The 22,380-nt window shown below is 36.2% G+C and overlaps 1 protein-coding gene across 9 annotated transcripts in view; it reads left to right on the forward strand.

Moving 5' to 3' along the window:
- Nucleotides 1–22,380, forward strand: part of ZCCHC14 (zinc finger CCHC-type containing 14) — a 127,880-nt gene that overhangs the window by 98,881 nt on the left and 6,619 nt on the right. For 4 of the 9 annotated variants that reach the window (XM_074201597.1, XM_074201607.1, XM_074201615.1 and 1 more), the window contains 9 exons: nucleotides 3,988–4,059; nucleotides 8,418–8,527; nucleotides 10,471–10,565; nucleotides 10,663–10,717; nucleotides 11,395–11,677; nucleotides 12,609–12,700; nucleotides 13,455–13,582; nucleotides 15,054–15,194; nucleotides 15,274–16,755. In XM_074201597.1, the coding sequence (XP_074057698.1) occupies nucleotides 3,988–4,059; nucleotides 8,418–8,527; nucleotides 10,471–10,565; nucleotides 10,663–10,717; nucleotides 11,395–11,677; nucleotides 12,609–12,700; nucleotides 13,455–13,582; nucleotides 15,054–15,194; nucleotides 15,274–16,755 (2,458 nt within the window). Of the gene's footprint in view, nucleotides 1–3,987; nucleotides 4,060–8,417; nucleotides 8,528–10,470; nucleotides 10,566–10,662; nucleotides 10,718–11,394; nucleotides 11,678–12,608; nucleotides 12,701–13,454; nucleotides 13,583–15,053; nucleotides 15,195–15,273; nucleotides 16,756–18,624; nucleotides 19,587–22,380 lie in introns of those variants that run through there. The other 5 variants (XR_012471645.1, XR_012471646.1, XM_074201618.1 and 2 more) reach the window with 3 other exon arrangements.

The raw sequence follows: 22,380 nt of genomic DNA on the forward strand, positions 1-22,380 counted from the left end.
AGTTGTGTGGCCTTGGGCAAGCCACTTAACCCCATTTGCCTTGCAAAAAACTAAAAAAAAAATTACTGTGCTGTGAGAAATGATGATAGTGATGAATATGGAGAGGCATAGACTTACCCAAAAGGATGCAAATTAAAATGAGAGCCAGGAAAACAAAATACATACAAAATAATGTAAAGAGCAATCATCACAACCAATTTATTGATTAGTTTTGTTGATTTTTTTTCTCCCTCTTGAGTGAAAGTCACAAGGGACAAGCTAGTCAATGAAAAACAAAATATTGATGAAAACCCATTTTTTAAAAGATTAAATGGACAATATTGGGTTACTCATTCATTCAGTCAATAGACACTTTTATTTTACTGCTGAGGATAGAAAAATTTGATTAACACCATATCCTGTTTGAAGAATTTATACTTCAAAGAAGTGCACAAATAGAGGAGAGAGATTAATGTAAAGGAAAAATGATTATGAAAAATTTGCAGAAGAAATTAAAAGATTTAGAGTTCTGGTCAAGAATTGGTAAGGCAGTTTTATATTAAATTAGCCTAGAAGAATTGTAGCAGTATGGATTTAGCAGCATAATATAGTATATCCATTTTATAAGTTTGCTGGATTACATCCTTTGTGACAGCTTAAAGAGAAGGTGTCAGGAAAACCTTTTTTTTAAAAAGTGAAGTACAGATGAAATATGTTTTATTATCATGCTTCCAGCCAATGGTTCTTACCCCCAATGGTTTGGGGTCTTCCAAGGTCCTGTCTTTGACTCTCTTTTCTCTGTTTTCTGAATCTTGACAGTTTGATTCTCTCCCTTGGTTTTAATTATTACCTCTCTGCAGAACCTGTAGTAAGGGGAAAGGTGGAACTTGGAAGAAAAGAGTGGAATAGGAGTTGGTGTAGAGCTAGGTTCAAACTCTGCCTCTGTTCCCATTTATGTGACTGTAGGCATTATGTAATAGGGATGATTTTAGTAGTCCTTTACTTAGAACTATTGTGAAAATCAAATAATAATGTACAGCAAGTTTTTTGCACACCTTAATGAGCTTTAAATAAGGCAGCTATTGTTTGATAAAGGCAACATGTATAGGATAAGAAAGAAAGAATTAATTGAGGGATGACACTAGTATTATGAGGGCTTGGGGAAAATTTCCTGTAGAAGGTGGGATTTTAATTAGGATTTAAAAAGAAGGCAATCCTTATCTTATTGTGTAATTTTGCTGTCTCTTATATATCTTTATTTTTCCTCCTTAAGGACACAATTTCTCTATCATCACATTCAACTTAGATCAATGTACCACATGGAAACAATGTAAGAACTAATAGACTGGGGCGGCTAGGTGAGGCAGTGGATAAAGCACTGGTCCTGGAGTCAGGAGTACCTGCATTCAAATCCGGTCTCAGACACTTAATAATTACCTAGTGGTGTGGCCTTGGGCAAGCTACTTAACCCCGTTTGCCTTACAAAAACCTTTAAAAAAAAAAAAAGACAGAGGAGAGAATGTGAGGCACCTATTGTAGATGGCCTTGTTGAAGAAAAAAGACATTATCATTGTGTTCACTACCTGAAGAGGGGTTAACAGGTAGACTTGAACCAAATTTTTCAAAATCAAGAAATAAGAAAAAGAGCCCTCCTTGGTTAGCCAATTCTTCTGGTCAGTGTCTCTTTCAGTTCAATTCCTTTCTTTTTAGGAAAGAGAACTTTTACATTTATTTTTAATTTTTTTTTTTGCAGGGGTGGCCAAACATTTAGAGTAACCACTGATGCCCATGTAGCTACTTCAAAGACACTTGAGAAGTCAATGAGTTGGCTTAGGGACTTGATTTAGTTTAGTGAAAATAGTATATCTTGGTAGTAAGATCTAGATTGTAGTACTGACTTGGGCAGGTAACTCAGTTACACATCATATTCAATACCTTCTGTGCTTCTCCTATTTTCTGCTTTCACTTGAACATTTTTGTCTTTCACCTGGCTTTTGATATCTCAGAGAGGCCCACTAAGCTGAAAACAGACTGCCATGAAAGGCTGTAACTAGACCAGATATCAGGTGCTCCATGCCCCTCTAATCCTGATATGGTCATCAAAAACCCCTGGAAGGATTGAATAGTCTGGAATAGTTAATATGACTGCATTCAGGCCAAGAGGGAGACCATTGTTTGCCAAACATGATTTTATGGTTTTCATAAATTGAAATTCTAGAAGCTAAAATAAGAACTCTGTTTTGCAGTGATAGAAAAATCCCAGACAAACAATTTGGAATAGTTTAATGTGTTTATTTGAAACTACATAATTGTTAGTGATCTCAGATAGCCATCTACCTAAACCAAGGTGCTTTATTGTTTGGAAATTGTATTTTTTGATATAATTCTTTTAGTATGTTCTCATATGGTATAAATATGTGAGGACAGAAACAATGTAAAATTAGAAATTGCTTGGGTTTTTGTTATGGTTATTAGTTATTAGAATAGCAAAGTAAGTTTTTTATGTACATATTTTTTAAAACATGCTAGCAAAGTAAGTTTTTTATGTACATATTTTTTAAAACATGCTAGTGTATCAACGCTTCTGGCAGAACATTTTAAGAATTGATAAGTTTTTCCATAAATGTCCACAGTTATCATTGCCAATTTGTATGGGGAGCATTGTACTTTCCCTTTGATCAACAACTTTTCCTTTGCTTCTGATATAATTTTAAATATTTCAGACCAAGAAACTTGATTTTGATATTATCAAGTTAGAATTAATCTAATTTGAATGAGAAGAATACACTTTCAGAGAGAAATAGAAATTAATCTAACACTGTCATCAGTACTATCTTTTGTGACCTCTAGCATAATAAAATTATATGAAACTATAAAATAATGAGGAGTCATGCAGTACTCTAAAACATATCTGGTATTTTAAATAGTAACAAAAGAGAAAGAATGAACATTTTAAAATATAAAATTCTGTTTTTAATCCTAATGGGGTATATTAAGACTGTGAAAATGAGTAAAAGTTTTGATAAGTTTGAAGTTACTAGTGCCTATAATTTATGAGGCTATTTCAGGAAAGGATCTCAAATTCCTTAAAAATTACATTGATATATCTACTCCCACCTTTAGGATCAAATATCAAGCCCTTTCATAAGCTGGTCTCAGTCCACACCTGACTTTCTTGTCTTCTCATATTTTACTTCTTCCACCTACTGCTCTGTCTCCTTGGTCTCCCTAAGCCTCTCTGCTTCCCAACTTCACAGTTTCCTTCAGATCTCAGCTAAGATATCATCTGTAAGAAACCTTTCCCAGGTCCCTTAAATGCTAGTTGCTTCCTTCTAAGATTGTCTCCAGTTTATTCTGTCTTATCTTGTTGTAATATTGTAAGAATTGAGAACTCTTTGAGAGTTGCTTTTGTTGTTCAGTCATGTCTGACTCTCTATGACTCCATTTGGGCTTTTCTTGGTAGTGATACAGGAGTGGTTTCCCGTTTCCTTCTCCAGTTAGTGAATGTCTGAGGCTACATTTGAACTCAGAAAGAGGAATCTTCCTGAATCCAGTCCCAGTGTTCTCTGCATAGTAGCACCCTCTAGCGGTCTCCAAAAGTACGAACTGGGTGGGGGGTTGCCTTGATTTTTAACTCCAGTTGTTTTTAACATAGTATCTGGTTCATAGTAAGCACTTAATAAATGTATCTTGACTTTACTTTTGTTCATACCTATTGCATTCATATATGCCCAACCATGAAAATAATGACCTTATTTTATATATACAGAAATTGTTGGAATTAACAATGGCAATGAAAATATTATGGAGCAAAATTTAGGTTCCAAAATTGAACAATATGGTGCTTTTGAACTAGAGTATAATATTTAGCTTATATAAATTTATTTTGATTTTTAATGCCTTTTTAAAAATAAGAATCTAATTAGTACACAATGTGTAATCCTTATTATATGCTACATCTATGCTGATTTATAGATATGTAATTAAATATGTTTGGGCTTTTTTTAGGTCTTGTGGTCTGATTCTTCATTAACATCAGTAACCAAATCTTCCACTGAAGTGACTGAATTTATTTCAAAGGTAAGGTGACCCCAAAAAAGTTCCTTTCATTCGTTTCATGACATGTATGTGTATTTGGGGTTTTTTTTGCAATTTCTTGATTTTTTTTTTAATGAAATGTTTAAAGAGTAGGTAATAGGTAATTACTGGTACAAATCAAGAGCTAGTTCATATATATTCAGGGCCACTTGAAAAAGAAAGAAGAAAAATGGTATCACGGAATTCCAAAATGGTCATCTATTGTAACTCACATCTGAGAAAAATCCTTACTATAATATACCAACAAGAGGTCATTCAGCCTCTGCTTAAAGAGCTTCAGTTTAATGGATTTTGTAAGTTTGTACTTCCAAGGTTGGCATATTTTTAGTGGAATGAATTATGTCCCAAAGAAATGAAGAGGAAAAAATCAAAATATTGCTCCAAAAGTGGTTTGTAGCATTAATTATGGGTATATTGCTAGGTAATACTTTGCTCCTGTATTGTGCATTAAGAACAAAACTTAAAGCAACGACTATGCTGCAGCTACCATATAACATTTCAGTCCATCATTGTAATACTGATTTTGTGGAATAAATAAAACAAAAAGTAAATAGATAACTAATCCTATTTCCTAAATGATTTTTTTTTAGGTTTTTGCAAGGCAAATGGAGTTAAGTGGCTTGCCCAAGGCCACACAGCTTATTGTTATTATTGTCTGAGACTGGATTTGAACCCAGGGCCGGTGCTTTATCCACTGTGCCACCTAGCTGCCCCTCCTAAATGATTTTAAGAGTAGAAATTACCCTTCTGATCACTGCAACATGTGATTACTACTCATGGACATCTTCAGATGTTTGATATTAAAATCAGATGAATTATCTACTTTGTAGGCAAAAGGGAGAGAAACTCTATCTAGTCAATTGAAACAAGACCAATTAACTTTAACTGCAGCTCATATCATGAACTTTTTGCAAAATTCAGACTAAATTTGAAGACCATTAGGAAAACCATCAGACCATATACATATGAGCTAAATAACATCCCATATAAATATGAAGTAGTGGTGATGAATAGATTTATGGATTCAATGTGGTAAGAGAACTATGGATAAAAGTTCACAATACAGTATAGGAGGCAGCAACAAAAAAAAAAATCCCAGAGAAAAAGAAAGCAAAAAAAGTAAAATGGCTGTCTGGATGAGGCTTTCCAAATAGGTAAGGAGAAAGGGAAAGATATAGTCAACTGATTGCAGAATTCCAGAGAATATCAAGGAAAGATGAGGTCTTCTTAATTAGCCAATGCATAGAAATATAGGATGGGAAAGATAAGAAATATCTTCAAGAAAATTAAAGGTATGGAGGGAAAGTTTCATGCAAAAAGTGGGCATGATAAAACAAAAATAGTAGGGATTTAACAAAAGTAGAAGAGATTAATAAGAGATGGCAAGAATATATAAAAGAATTCCTACTACAAGAAGGATCTTACTATCACCAGCTAAGCCTGATGATATAGTTACTGATCTAAAGTCATACAGTCTGGAGAATGAAATAAAGTGGGCCTTGGGAAACATTGTTAACAATAAGGCTAGTAGAGATCATGGAATTCTGGAGCTATTTAAAAACCCTTAAAAGATGATGTTAAAGTGTTGCATTCAATATGCCAACAAAGTTGGAAAACACAACAGTGGCCACTAGATTGGAAGAGAAGGGCAAAGCCAAGGAATGTTCAAACTACCTAATGGTTGTACTCATTTCACGTGCCAGAAAGATTATTCCTAAGATTCTATAAGTGAGGCTTCACTTATGTGGATGGAAAATTAACCAGAAGAGCAGGCTAGAGACCAAACTGCCAACATTCACTGGGTTATGGAGACAGCAAAGGAGGGGGTTTTTTTTTGGGGGGGGAACCTACTTCTGCTTAAGCCTTTGTATAGATTACAACAAAGTGTGGCAAGTCCTCAAAAGACATTTAATTACCAGACCATCTTACTTGTTTCCTGAGGGACTAAATAATTGCCTAGTTGTGTGTGACTTTGGATAAGTCACTCTTAGCCCCTTTGCCTTAAATACATTTTTTTTTTAAAAAAGAATTTTCTTTTGTTCTCCATTGGGCCAAGAACAAGAAGTTAATTGTTTAATTAGAACCAAACATTAAACAACCAATTGGTTTAAGATTGGAAAAGGAGTCATCTTATTTTCTTAACTTATATGCAAAATGCCAGGCTGGATCAATCAAAAGCCAGAATTAAAGTTTCTGGGAGAAATAGCAACAGTCTCAGTTAGGCAGCTGTTGCCAATCTGCTGGTAGAAAGTGAAGAATTAAGAAGCCTCTTGATGAGGGTGAAAGAGAAGAATGTAAAAACTGACTTGAATAAAACTGAGATGTTAACAGGATCCATTGTTTCTGGCAAATAGAGGAAGAAGAAATGGAAGCAGTGTCAGATTTTATATGCTTGACCTCAAAGATCATTGAAGATGATGACTGCAAGCCATGAAATTAAAAAATGCTTGTTTCTTGGAAGGAAAGCTATGGAAATCTGGACAGCATACTAAAAAACAGGCATCACCTTGCTGACAAAGGTCCATATAGTCAAAGTTACAGTTTTTCAAGTAGCAATATATGACTGAGAATTGAACTCTAAAGAAAGTTGAGCACTGCAGAATTGAAATTTTTTAATTGTAGTGCTGAATAATACTTTTTGAGACTCTCTTGAATAGCAAAGAGATCAAATCAGACAGTCCTTAGGTTATTTGCTGGAAGGTCAGATCCTGAAACTGAAGTTTAAATACTTTGTCCACATAATGAAAAGATAAGCTTCATTGGAAAAGACCATGATGTTGAGAAAGAGTAAAAGGCAAAAGGAAGTAGAGGATAAAAATGGATGGATCATATCATGAAAACCTTGATCATGAACTTGGACACCCTATGGAAGATAATGGAACATAGAAGAGCCTGGGGAGGTCATGAAGAGTCAGACCCAACAGAACCACTGAAAAACAAAAATAATTTAAAAAACACAATCAATACTATTTTTATAACCCTCTGGCATAATAAAATTACATGAAAAACTAATCACTAAAGAAGTTCATGCAAATAGAATCAAGGATGATAACCCACAGATTAAGAGAAATTCTTTCAATGAGATATTGAAAATTTAGAGCAGGAATGATAAAAATTGCTGTGTTTATAAGATGATTACCCAGTGTTACATCTGTTTCATCTTTGTGAATTTAAATCCAGCCTCAGACATTCACTAGCTGGAGAAGAAAATGGGAAACCACTCCTGTATCACTGCCAAGTTACATCTGTTATAGTTCTAGGTCTTGTTTCAATTAACTATATAGTTTCTCTACCTTTTGCCTACAAAGTGTATAATTCATCTGATTTTGATATTGACCTGCCGGTAGATGGCGTAGTGGATAGAGCACCAGTCCTGGAGTCAGGAGGACCTGAATTCAAATGTGGTCCCAGACATTTAATAATTACCTAGCGGTGTGACCTTGGGCATGTCGCTCTTAATCCCTTTGCCTTAAATAAATAAAAATTTTAAAAATTTGCTTTCGTTCTCCATTTTTCACACCTTGTTTCTTTTTTTTTTTGAGGCAATTGGGAATTAAATGATCTTCCCAGGTTCACATGGTTAATAAGTATCTGAGTCTACATTTGAACTCAGATCTCCTGACTCCAGGGCCAGTAATATACCCTTTGTGCCACCCAGATGCCCCTTACCTCTTGCCTCCTTGTTTCTCTCCCTGTTCTTCCCTATCTCAACTGCCTTTTTTATACCACAGACATATTTTGACTCCACAGTTGTAAAATTTTGCATTTCTTTTGACTCAGTGTTTCCCTATGGGCTACATATGGTAATTCAATTTACTATAGTATATCACGACCTAAAACATTCTTGAATATTTTCTTCATTTGGGTTATTTAGTTTATGTAAAATGAATTTGTTCCATATTTTGTTACATTTATTCCCTATACATCAAGTTTGCTTGAATTGAAACATTTATTAAATACCTGCAATATGCAAGGCAAAGAAACCCAAAAAGTGACAGTTTCTATCTCATGGATCTTACTGTACATCTGGGTAGGTAGTACATATTAAAGATAAGTAAATAGGGGTAGCTTGGTGGCACAATGGATGGAGCACTGGCCCTGGAGTCAGGAGGAGACCTGAGTTCAAATCCAGCCTCAGACACTTAATATTTATTTAACTGTGTGACCTTGGACAAATCACTGAACCCTACTGCCTTGCAAAAACCAAAAATTAATAAGTAATAAAGATAAGTAAATAAAAGATAATTACTAAAGGATGTCCATACTCTTTTTATCCTAAATTTTATTTTGAGCTTCTTAGTGTTTTCCCAGTTTCTTAATGTGTTTTGTTTTGTTTTCAGTTATCTCAACTATACCCTGAAGAAAATTTGGAGAAATTCATTCCTTGCCTATCTGGTCCAGATTCATTTTACCTGGAAAGAAACCACATGGACCTGGAATCGGACCTTAGGTAAACAATTCTAGAAAGGTGCTATTTCCTGGCAGAGTATACTATTCTAAAGCCATAAATATGCCTGAAAGTGGGAAGTACTGCAAGGACCAGTGAAGACCACTGACCTGAATCACTCTGTAAAAATTCTCCTACTCTTGGATAACTAAAACCTGGGATAAATCTATTTTACCTCTGAGATAACTTTGAGCATATACACTCTTTCTTAAGGGTTTTCCAATCAAATTTTCTAGACTAAAATGACAGAACAGGTGAAAGCTGGTTTTTGAGAATGTAGATAATAATATTTCAAAGTCCAACTATCCCTTTCATTAGTTTAGCAAGTGAGACTGATTCAGGATGAAAAATTATTAGTTACCCAAAAACAAAAGCATTTACTCATGATATTTTTTCTTAAATAAATTATACCTGGGGCAGCTAGGTGGCGCAGTGGCTAGAGCACCAGCCCTGGAGTGAGGAGTACCTGAGTTCAAATCCAGCCTCAGACACTTAATAATTACCTAGCTGTGTGGCCTTGGGCAAGCCACTTGACCCCATTTGCCTTGCAAAGACCTTAAAAAAACAAACAAATAAATAAATAGAACCTAGAAAAAACTACCCTTGTAGCTATATGCATAATATAAAGTGAAATTTTTTAAAAAGGTATTTTAGGAGGGAAGGTTACTGACATTTGGGGGGGGGGGGTGTTAGCAAAGCCTTGTTATATAACATGATGGATACTTTGGCTACATCTTTGAGGAAAAGAGATTCTATGAGGTCTGATTGAGAAGAGAGTACATTCCAGTCATGGAGAACAATCATGTGAGGAAAGGAGGAGACTACTTGGGTTGCCTCAGAGGCTTAGGAATAATGGGCATGGAAAGACATGTTGGGAGCAAGGCTGTGATGGACTTAAAAAGCTACACAAATGAGGGCAGCTAGGTGATGCAATGGATGGAGCTCCAACCCTGGAGTCAGGAGGACCTGAGTTCAGATTCAGCCTCAGACATTTAATTACCTAGGTGGGTGATCTTGGCCTTGCAAAAACCAAAAAAGAAAAAAAGGCACACAAAGACGTTTGTTTTATGCTGGAGACAAAAGGTAACTGCTGGAATGGATTGAATAGGGAGAGTCTGAATTGTGCTTAAAGGGCAGTGTATAAGGTGGCTGGAGTTGAGATGCTTGAGTGAGGAGCTGAGGATCTCAACCAGGGCACTGGCTTTGTGAGTATAGAGTGCTGACTGGTAGAATGGTGCTGCCTTGGACAGAAATGGAGGAGTTTTGATGAAGGATAGGTTTGGTTTGGAAGTGGAGATGCCTCTGGATAGCTAGTATGAAGTGTCCAAAAGGCATATTGATGAATCATGACTGAGCAATTTAGCCCATGGAAGCTGGTGACATAACTAAGAGAATATTGGGGGATGGGGCAAGTCTTGATGAAGACAAAGAATGGGTTTGAAAGGAATTAAGTGATGGGAAGATGAGGAATGTTAGGAAATTATGTTCAGATAAAAGCATTTAGTTTTTTAGTTAAGTTACTTGTTCGAAAGGTGACAACAATTAAATACAATTCCCCCCCTAGCTGAGGTGGAATAAGAGTAGGTACTTAAGGAGATAGAGAAATGGAGAAAAAAGGGGCGGCTAGGTGGTGTAGTGGATAAAGCACTGACCTTGGAGTCAGGAGTACCTGGGTTCAAATCCAGTCTCAGACACTTAATAATTACCTAGCTGTATGGCCTTGGGCAAGCCACTTAACCCCATTTGCCTTGCAAAAAACCAAACAAAAAAAAGAGAGAGAGAAATGGAGAAATTGAGGAGCTTAAGAGAGATTAGAATGGATGTTGTTATGACTTGGGGGGAAATATGCAGGATTCACTATGATCTGCTTTGAGTAGAAAGTTAATTCATTTGAAAAAGTGATTAATAGTTAATATGATGTGTTTGGTTTGGTTTTGGTTTTGTAGGTATTTGGCCTCTTTACCTTCTCACATATTGAAAAATGACCATGTTAAGAAGTTTTTCAGCATTTCAACTCCTACCCAACAGCTTCAGAGTCCAAGTGAGTTGTGTTTTTTGTTTGTTTTTTAATCACGGTTTGAATTTATTAGTATAATGATTATGCATATTGACATCGTTTTCAATTTTTACATTTATAGGTCCTGGTACCCCTTCCCTTTCCAAAGTAGGTACTATGATGGGAGCATCTGGAAGGTGAGAAATTGTTCATTTGTCACAAATTTTCCGATACAAAATTACATAAAGTATCTATCTCTACCCTTGTAAGCCAATTTTTATCATACATGATTTTGGATTTAGGTGTATTGGACAGTAGAGTTAAAGTTTTATAATTGACCTGATTTTAATATTTAGGAAATATTTGATTAGAGGCCTTTCCTAGTAAAATAGTGAAAGATAACTTACTTTTGGGTAATGCAAAGGTGGGCCACTTTAGGAAAGTCAGATTTTTTTCTGTTTATACTTCAGAATAAACCAGTTAAATAGAAAAAAAGCTATAGTTTAATTAGAAACTGAGTATTAAAGGCTCACTATTGAATTTTAACTGATGATTATCAGGTTTCTCTGTAGAAAAATAAGGGGAAATAATAAACAATTTGTTACATGTTAAATATTTCACAGTTTAGCATTTTGTGACATTGTTATGTTAGAGATATAATTTGTGTTAGTCCAGTGGGAGAAAATTAGACTATCACAACCTATTGTTGATTTAATTCCTTTACATTTTCAGTCTTGAATTTGGCATTCATGTTCATGGTGTTTATATTTATAAAAAAGCAATTTTTAATTCATATGGCAAATAATTTTAATGAAAACACAGAATGATGGTCTATCACAAGTTCATGCTAAATAAATAAAAATTTCATTTTCAGACCCATATGTGGAGTAGCTGGCATTCAATCTTCTCAGAACAGTACTCAGCATCATCTCCAGCACTCTGCCGGTGCAGCTGTGGCACTGCCCCACTGCTCTCATTCAGGAAGTACTGGTTCATCACTGACCTACCGCACCCAGATAGACACCTCTTCCCCCATATTAATGTCTTCCAGTCTTCAAACCCCTCAGACCCAGGAACAAAATGGGATTTTAGACTGGCTCAGGAAATTGCGTTTGCACAAATACTATCCTGTTTTCAAACAACTCACAATGGAGAAGGTAGAGTTATAAGTGATCCATCATTTTGATTTTTTTATTCATTTCTCAGCCTAGGCCTAGCAAGTTTAATTTCTGAAAGAAATTCTGAAATAATCTTGTTTTGGTATCAGATACTTATCAGATACTGCCCCCTGCTGGCTAAAATGATTTGGTGATTTGTTTGTTTTTTGAACTTCAAATTGGGGGGGGCATTAATTAATTCTAAGTAATTAAACAATTTAGTCTGTTTGGTTTTCACAGCCTTGAAAAGAAATACAAGACTAAACTATTTTAATTATGTCTCTTTGAAACTTTTAATTTAAATGATAAGTAAAGTGCATGCTAAAGATTTGGGTGTCTTTTTGTTTGATATTTGGTATATAGCTTATAAAATCATTCCTATTATATGGCATCTATTTGCTTGAGACAGGTACCTTCTTATAAGTAGGGACCTGCATCTCTTAAAAACTTTATCATTTGGAGAGGAATGGGGCTTGTTTACCAGGGTATTCCTTCTTGCAAATCTTCTCTGTGTGGAACAGAAAATATAAAAACTGGTAGATAGTTGATTATAATTTAGATATGTAAGTTATAATTTAGGCAGCAAAAATATAAACTATATTAAGGATTTTGGGGGGGCATTGAGGGGTGAGAGAATGGATCAGTTGCTAAATTTTACTTTTAGTAGTAGAGATTAAACTATACCTTCAGGCTCATGTTAACCTATTGACTGACCTTTTTTTTATAAATCTTCTCAGTGGGGGCCCTTTTCAAGTTCTCAAGCCCACCAAAATTAGAATCATAGACTACACATGCCTTTCTTCATGCCTTTCTTCTTGATATTTGGTCCATCATTATTCGGATGGCATAAAGTGATTAAAATTCAACAAAAAATTTTTTCAGAATCCATATCTGATTCATAATGACTGTTTACCATTATTTCTTTTGTAAGTTTTTGAGTCTGACTGAGGAAGATCTGAATAAATTTGAATCCTTGACAATGGGCGCAAAGAAGAAACTCAAGACTCAATTGGAACTAGAAAAGTAAGCCTGAAAGTCATTCTTCATTTATAATAGTCTGTACGGTTGATTTTTTTCCCTTCAAAATGCTGAGTAAGATAAAGGCTCTCCTTTTATCTTTCAGAGTTTAATGTTTTGACTTATTTTATTGGTGCTTGCTATTCATCCATTAAAAAATATGGACAATGATTAAATTATTAATGCTGCAAGTACATCTACTAGTGTTAAGGTACTCATCTATGCTTCTCCATCTGACATCTAATTATGAAATAAGTAACAATAGTTTGTTTTCTTTCTTTTCTAAACTTTGTTACAAAGAATACCACTTTCAGGAGGAGAGGGAAGATGGATCTAGTTGGAAATCAAAGACATTTAAAAAGAAACTGTCAATAAAACTCAAAAGGAATATGAGAAATATTGTCAGAAACACTTTACAGTTTATAAGGCATTTTTATCACAATACTACCATGTATTATTCTAATTCATAAATGAGGAAGCTAAAGCTCAGAAAGGTTGTGACTTTGCATATTGCAATCATACATTAGGCTTTTAACTTGTTTTTAGAGGCTCCATGCTAGAACAGAAAGATCCCCTTTGTGGTAGCAAGTTTACCTGGACTGGGGGGGGGGGGGGGGGGGTTATGGATTTGGAACTGGAAGTGACCCAAATGACCATTAAGACCAAACTCATTATGCTAGTACAATAGCCTTGGTTATGTTTTAACTATACTATTTCATTCCTCAAAACAAAGAGACTAGTGATTATGCTTCTCTCCTAGGGAAAAGTCAGAAAAACGGTGCCTGAATCCCTCAACACCATCTTCAGTTACCAATAGTGGTGTAGCCAGAGTTCCCCCTACTAGCCATGTAGGACCTATACAAACTATCCGTGGAAACCATGCTGCAGGTAAATATTATAAGTGGGAATTTTGTTCCTACTTTTTAAAACAAAGTATTTTAATTAATAATGAATTAATGTTTTAGTTAACAGACTTCTGAGAAATCTGTTGAAATGTACTATAGATATACTGAAATTTTAGGGGCTTTATGTTATCTCTTTAAGCACTTTATATTATAAAATAAACAAGATAGCTAGTTAGGATACTTAATTAAAATTACAAATTAAAGGAATATACCTACTTTGTAGTTTTGTTACTTTTTAATTATTATTGAAAAGAAAATTGAGGGGTGGCTAGATGGCGCAGTGGATAGAGCACTGGCCCTGGAGTCAGGAGTACCTGAATTCAAATCTGGTATTAGACACTTAATAATGACCTAGCCGTGTGGCCTTGGGTAAGCCACTTAACCCCATTAGCTTGCAAAAAACCTTTTAAAAAAAAAAGGAAAATTGAGAGATGTTAATAAAAGGACAGTGCTGCCTGATACCTAAGGTTGTTTCAGTAAGTGTGCAGGATAAAAGAAGAGAATGATAAACAAAAGATGTTCTCTTTCTCATTTAGGACCAGAAATGAATTAAAACACATTCATTAGGCACATACTGTGCCAAATGTTAAGGATACAAATAGGAAAAAAAAGCGAGACAATTTCTGTTCATAAAAAGTAAGCCCTAATCTGGGGGAAGAGTTTCACTTTTAAGCAGAAGGAAAGGGCTGGACGTCTTTTAAGTTTTTAGTAGGCATCCCTAAAGGGGTCAATCAGCTTAAAAAAAAGTCTTCGGCAGCCTATGACTCAACATGAGGCTGTGAGGAAAGGGTGCCACTTACATTATCCTTCTTTTGTAGTATAAAATGATTATTATAAAAATCATTATTAAATACAAAAATCATATGAAAAACAGTGAATAACCTACCTGATTGTTTCTAGGAAGCTCTCTCCCCCCCTCCCCCAAATAACCTTGGTAGTTCTAGTTAGGGGTGTCATCCCTAGGGCTGTTTTTTTTTCCCAGTTGACTTGTATTTATAGCATACTACCACCACCAGTCAAAAACCTCATCACCTCACCTGTATTGACTTTGGGGAATTGAAAAGTGCATCTTTTCTGTTAGCCTAAGATAGTATTCTTACACATGATGGAAGAGATCATCTTTTTTCAGAATGAAGTCTAAGAGTAGTTGAGTAGTTGAAATTTTGAAATAGTAGTTTGAAATATTTTAAGTATTTGGATTAAGATTTCAACTTAATTCTAGGCCATTTAAAAATTCACACATAAACATACATTTATATATGCATCATATTATGCATATGTGTATTTTCACATCTTTTCAGTAGTCCTTGCCTTAAGTGTGCTGCTTTATCAAACCCCACATGAATTTAGGGAAATTTAAAAGTAAAGAAATAGTGATACATTATTTAATGCACAGCTCACAAATAGGCATGTACACTATGTCTTTAGCCTGCGGTCGATCTTTTCTTCTCCAGAGCTTCGAGTGGATGTGGAACAACCAGCTCATCAGATGCCCCGAGAAGGTAGCTCTTCAGAGTATTCTAGTTCCTCTTCTAGCCCAATGGGGATCCAGGCACGAGAAGAGAGCTCTGACAGTGCTGAGGAAAATGAGAGACGTAAGGAATCCAAGCAATGCTTAAATTTGTGTTGACCTGACTAGTGAAGCTATATTCATAGGTCTGTTTCCATCTCTAGGTTTAGAAATTCACTTGGAGGGTTCAGATAAGGAGAAGCCAGTAATGTTACTGAATCATTTCACTTCAAGTTCAGCCAGACCCACAGCTCAGGTTCTACCAGTGCAGAATGATGCAGGTTCAAACCCGTCCGGCCACCACCCCCTGCCAGCACAAATGATGACAGCTGCCTCTCACATAGCTCCTATTCGAATGCTCAATTCAGTACACAAATCAGACCGAGGAAACACAGACATGAAGCTTCTTTCATCTTCTATGCACTCACTTTTGTCTCTAGAAGAAAGGAATAAAGTTGCGTCTGGACCAAGGGGCAGCATTAAAGTGGAAAAGAGTTTTGGAAATACAATGATGGAAGTCTTACCTGCATCCTCTCCCCACCAGCCCATGCAAGTTCTTTCTGGTATTCCTGAAAGCAGCTCAGTATCACCCACGGTTTCCTTTGGTCCTCGGACCAAAGTCGTCCATGCTTCCACCCTAGACCGAGTGATCAAAACAGCCCAGCAGCCGGCGTTAGTCGTGGAAACAAGTACTGCCGCCACCGTCACATCTAGCACTGTCTTCCACGTGGCTCGCCCACCAATCAAACTTCTGGTTTCTTCGTCTGTTCCTGCTGATTCTGCAATTTCTGGACAAACATCCTGCTCAAATAATGTGCAGATAAGCGTGCCCCCGGCAATAATAAACCCCAGGACTGCCCTGTACACAGCCAACACCAAAGTGGCCTTTTCTGCAATGAGCAGCATGCCAGTGGCCCCGATGCAAGGCAGCTTTTGTGCAAATGGCAACACTGCCTCTTCCAACAGCCACCCATCGACATCATTTGCAAATATGGCAAATATGACCAGCTGCCCTGCCCCCAGTTCTAGCCCCACACTTTCCTCTGTTACAGAAAATAATTTCTACAGCAGCAGCAGCAGCAGCAGCAACAGCAGTAGTGGCTCCACAGGAACCATCCCTGTACCAAATCAGAACCATCACCACCACCACCACCATCAGCAGCAGCAGCAGCAGCAGCCGCCACAGCAGCAGCAGCAGCCACCGGGGTGCATAGTGTGCACATCCTGTGGCTGTAGTGGGAATTGTGGTTCCAGCGGTATGACAGTCAGTTACGCCAACTATTTCCAGCACCCATTTTCAGGACCTTCAATGTTTACTTTCCCCTTTCTGCCCTTCAACCCCCTATGCAGCAATGGCTACATCAACACACAGCAGTACAGCAGCGGCACAACTTTCCCAGTAGTTCATTCTCCTTATAACAGTAACTTAACCCCAGACTCTGTCCTGAGTGGTCAGTCCACATTTGCAGTTCCTCCAATGCAGAACTTTATGGCAGGGACAGCAGGGGTGTACCAAGCCCAAGGAATGATGGGAAATAACAGTTCGGGCCACAAAAAAAGTGGAAACCTTTCTTGTTATAACTGTGGGGCCACCGGTCACCGGGCTCAGGACTGCAAGCAGCCACCAATGGATTTCAATCGTCAAGGTAAAGATTCACAGTTGTAGCATTTTTAATTGGGCCTGGTTTGTCTCTTAAGTGCATTTGGGTTCCCTTGGTATAGAAACCTAAGTGAGGCATTCATTACTGCCAAAAAACATTACTTATTTAGTTTTAATTTTTACTAAATTATTTTTCCTCTTCTTTCTTTAAAAAAGGTCTTGTAGTGAAAATTCTAAAATTAGTTTTTGTATAAAGTGTCAGTTTAAAAATTAAAAGTAGCATCTGAAATCCATACAAAGGCATGATTTCTTCCAAGTTAGATTATATTCTGTGGACCATTTAGGCCAAAGTGGGAAACTCTAGGCCCATAAGTTGTCTCTGACTTTTCTTCTCTAACTTGTGGGGCAAGCACCGAGATTTGCTATATCCCCACTTGGACCTAGAGGGGGAAGACATGGAATATGGATTTAAAAGACTTTTAATTGCACAAAAGACTTTTAATGCCACAATGAGAAGACGTTTTGTCCTCTCATTCTTTTCTCCTGCCCTAAACTTTTGTTCAGTCCACTCTTCTTTCTCCCCTTGCCCCTCCCCTCCTGCACTTTGATTCTTTTCCCTCACTCCCCATGCCCTCCATATTTCTATAAAACAACATTTAGGTCTTAGGTCAGGAAACCTGGGTTCATTTCCTAGGTATGGCACTAATTCATTGTATGAGACACTCAGTTCACTTCAGCTGTAAAAGGAGAGTTAGTAACTCATCTCTGCAGTGCTCCAAGAATGTCTGTGTCTGTGTCTTCCTTTCCTTGTAGACCTCTTTCATTCTCAGTTTTCATCTACCCTCCCCCTTTCTTTTCTTGTCTCTCTTCTTTCATCTATCCATAAAGATATAATAAATAGTTCTGGTGTATTTATTAAATAGTTTTTATGTTGTCTTTTTAGTGGAAAAAGTGCATTGAACTGGGAAGTCAGGAAACATGGATGGGTCCTAGTCCCAGTTCTGCTGTTAATTCATTGTGTAACTTTGAGCAAGTTACATCCCTCTGTGGACATGTTTCCTCAATATACAAATGAGACAGTTGAATTAAGATCAGCTTTAGTGCCCCTTTCAGCTCTATAATGCCCTGATTCTTAATCGTTGAAAGTTAATAAGACATTTGTTCTTCACAAACTTTTTTTTTTTAACGTGGGGCTGAAATTATTCCTCCTCTTCCCCACCCTCTCCAGCGGCCCAGAGTGGAAAGTTTCCCTTCTATTTTTCCCTTAGTACCTCATCTTCATCCTTCTGGCAGTGTGCTTTCACTGGCTCTTTAGCACTGTACCAGAAAACAAAAATGCAAGGAGCTCAGTTTTAAACCTATCAGTTCTCTGTTTAAGACATTTCAATAAAAAGTTAAAAACCATCAACATTCAGCTAAAGTGAAACTTGGGAAGTTATCTTTGCATTTAAATTAACCCTATTATTCTGTGATCAAAGAATTGGCTTTGTAGACAGACATAGGTGCATGCAGTTTTTCCTAGAACAGTAAACGTGGAAATTATTTTCAATTTTATTAGATCTTATTTGCATTTTAGTGGGTTTTCCAAAGTGCCAGATATAATCAATTAGATACCTACTCCTAATCAGATCAATTCCAGCTGTGAGGCTCTTTCTTAAACCTCAGAAAAAAAATTAGTAAAATGAGGGTAGAAGCAGCTGATCTTATTTTGTTCAACATTATTAAAAGGTTTTGGTTTTGTAAATTTGTAAAAATAAAATCCACTTTTTTTGTTGGGACCAAGTGATAGAGAATTGATTTCCAGCACCAAGGTGAGGAGCTTGGCTGCTGTGCAACTACATTTTGACAAATCATTTGGTTGTGATAATCATGCAGTGATTCAAATTTGACCCTTTTTTTTTCCCCCTCTCTCCAGGTACTTTTAGGTTGAAATATGCCCCTCCAGCAGAAAGTCTGGACTCCACAGATTGATATTTTTCTCTGGCAACAGAACACTATTAAGCCATGGAGACATAAGGAAAATTAAATACAAAACTGAGAAGTCTAGTTGCTGTTGAGCTTAATATTTTTAATCCAAAGGTGCTTTACTTTACTAGACTGGATAGAAAAAATCTAGCTTAGGGGTACATCATACCCAATTTTATTGATTGCCAAAATCCTAGTTTGGAGCTTGATGTCAGGACTTGCCTAGTGGGTATCACAGATGGTTGGTGAAGTTTGCCACCTACATTTTGTTGCAATGCAAAAAAAAAAAAAATCACATTTACTGAAGAGCATTGCCGTAATTGGTCCTTCTAGGCTGAAACATAATTCCAGGGCAGCTACGTGTGATCTGAATTGAGAGCCGGAGGTTGAAGTTTTCAAAGTGGAGTTTCGCCAGTCGGACTCTGACACCCCTGGGCTAGGTAAAATGTCTACTTTTTTTTTTTTTCCTAAAGTGGTCAGGCACTAATCTCTGGGATTTTTAAGGATTGCACTACAGAAGAATGTAAAATGATTTAAGATCTCTGCAGTTCTGGTAGACAATGTAACGAGACCAGTGCAAGAGACAGACGACCCACACTTAAAGAATTGGCACCAGCAGGCTACATGGCCGACTACACAAATAAAGCAATCATATTTATTCCTTTCCCTCTGTAAAGCATGTGTGGCAGTTTCGGTCCTTTTTCTGTTCATAAATGTACACTGTCAACACTTATTAGGTAGAAACCGCTGACCAGCAGCAAAATGAACTTAATTTCTTAAGGGTCCAAGTCCCAGAGACGCCGGGGTCATAATGGCTCTGAGAACACCTTTTTTTTTTTTTCCTAACACATTAAACAGCGTTGAGTCCTGTTCCTATTTAGACGTGGACAACATCTTTCAGAGACATATTAACTACACTACTTTTGTAAATGAGTTTGAAACCAACCTGATGCTGAACACTGTTAGCAGACTTGGCAAGCCGTTATTTTATGTCATGCTGACTTCTACCCCAGGGCTTACTGCTAAAGGATTCAGGTGTTGAGACAGATATTTCAACAATAATACAATTTCATAATTAATGAGCAAAAGACTTTAAAAGTTTTCCTGTCAACCTCTTTTGTTACTTTTAGACTAGTTAATTCTGTTCACTACCTAGAACTTGTCATTTGAATTGATAAAGACTTGGAAGGAGCCCCCACAAAATGCACATAATTTTGTCAAGGTGGAGAAATACTATATTCACCATGGATTCCTAAATTTTTATCCATTGGAATGGTAACACTTGGTTTGAAAGCCAGGGATTAGAGAACAAAAGTAATTTTCTGCTAAAATATGACTTAATAACTCTTCCATCAAATATGTATTGAGAAGGCAAAGCATTGTCATCCAGGGATTTTTCATCAAGTATTTGTGAAAATTTCAAATGTTCAGTCCATTCTGAAATTGGGATTTCAGCCTCAGGCCAAAAACAGAACACTATAGAATTGATTCCATTGTAGAGGCATTGTAATAATAGGAAATGGCAGTGATACTACACTTGTTTCAAATTTTTGGAGGTCAGTTTCCCGGCTTCATGGAAACCAAAGCAAAAAGGTTATTTGAATCTGTGAAAAATAGTACATACGAGATTTTATTACTTTCTTATTTCTATGCAATGTAGAAGCTATCGACCTCTGTATTTTCAGCTCTATTTATGCTACACCGTATTTCAGTATTGAAGTAATTGTGATGTTTGCTAATGATTTGGAAGATGTTTTTATTAGATCTCTTGGGAAAGTAAAAAACTTAAAACATGAGTGATGAGAACTGATAAAATGCAACTTTGCCTTAAAAGAGTTCTAGACAGTAGGAACAACTTGTCATGCTACGTGTATTATGTTAAAAGAAAGATGTGAGTTTTCAAAGATGTTTACGATTTTAATGTTTTTGAGGGCCTGTACAGAGGCCTGGATGTGTGCTGGTAGCCAAACTTTTAACATTTTTGGTTTTTTAAACAAATACTTCAGATCTCAATTGTATTTAAGTAAACCCTATTTTCAACAATGTCGTTGTTGGAGACTGTCTCAAATAGCAAAAAAAAAAAGTTCATTTATGTAAGTTGTATTTTTTAGTAGACGATATTGGGGAATTAAGTGTCTGTTACCTTTCCGACTTGTTTCATACATATTAACCAATATATTTTAAGTACAATTCTTTAAAATTCTTTAAAAACTATTTGATTTGTGTATATATAAAATTCAGAAGTTGAACAGCTTATATTGTTTTGACAGTTTTCCAAATTGGTTCATTAGCCATGTTAAATAAAAGCTTGTGTTTGAAAATGGGTTTACAGTAAGTACATTATGACAGGTGAGGACAGTTAAGTTCAGGAAAATTTCAGGGGTAACCAAGAACTCTTAATGCAGAAATGGTTAAAAATACCAGTATTTGAGCTTTCCCAAAGCAAATTACCATGTTTTATGGCTTCAGAGTATTTTCCAGCAGTATTACAGTTAATTTCTATCGGGAAGCCAAAAAATAGATTAAGCCCATACAGCATTTTTACATTTCATTAGAAGAGTCCTTATTTACTTATATCATCTTTAACTCGATTTCAAGTTCTTAGTATCTTGCTTTAAATTGTGGTCTCAATCTCAGAGTGACTGAAACAACCAGGTAGGTGTAGTGGTAATGCCCACTTCTTTGTGTATGTCTGTCATGTATTAAAGAAGCTTCAAGCACCATTACCCACTCTACCCCACCAGACTTGGGGATGGGGAGGGTAGTGGATTGTACAGGTTGAAGTAGAGTACAGTGTGGGATAAAACAACTATTTAAATACTTTTTTTAAAAAGGAAGAACAGTTAACTACCTTATGTTCTAACTTTAAATTCATTGTAGTATAGAAAACTGGAAAGTATTAAAGCTTTCTAGTTATTGAGGAGTACTAAGTACATGGGAGCTAGCACTTCTACACGTTCTTTAAAAGACAAAAAAAACCTAATGATTAGAAATATTGGGAATAAAACCAGCATTGTCTGTAACCTACAAAAAAATTCTAGGAGTCAGTTTGTTAAATAGAAGGCAATAGGTTCAGTATTTTTTATTAACTATTTAGAATTTTAGATCCTTTATTGCAAGAGGTCAACATGGTTCATTTACACTACAAATTGTATGTATTGAGGCACAGTAAGTAGTAGTAACTTTACCAAAATATCACTCAGCTATAAAGTCATTAATCTTTCTGAGCACAGTATATAGGCTTCCAGTCTTCATTTTTTATAACTTTGTAGATTACGATCAAGCACCTGCCAAAAATTTGGTTGTGAATAGTTCCCTGCCATTTTGTTGTCATTTCCGATGCATAAGTGGCTTTTTTTTGGCCTTGCTAGTTCTACATACTGATATAACTGGTGCCATTAATATGTTGGAAAGTCTTAATTATTAGGGGAGGAAAAGACCCCTAACTCAACTTTCACCAAGAAAAATAATCCTTGTGCATAAGTGAGTTTTGTTGTCCATAGTTGTTCACTGTGGATTAGTCCCAAAGAACAAATCAAATAGTTTACATTGAAAGCCATGGATTCTGAAGGAAGGCTTAATTTAAAAACAAAATCCCAAGGGTCTTAATGAAAATGAGCGTATTGAACTGTTAAAACTTGCAATATTCATATATGTATATATATGTGTGTACACATGTGTGTATATATATATATGCTGTGCTGGT

This window comes from Macrotis lagotis, chromosome 1, assembly GCF_037893015.1.
Source record: "Macrotis lagotis isolate mMagLag1 chromosome 1, bilby.v1.9.chrom.fasta, whole genome shotgun sequence".
Lineage (NCBI taxonomy): Eukaryota > Metazoa > Chordata > Mammalia > Peramelemorphia > Peramelidae > Macrotis > Macrotis lagotis.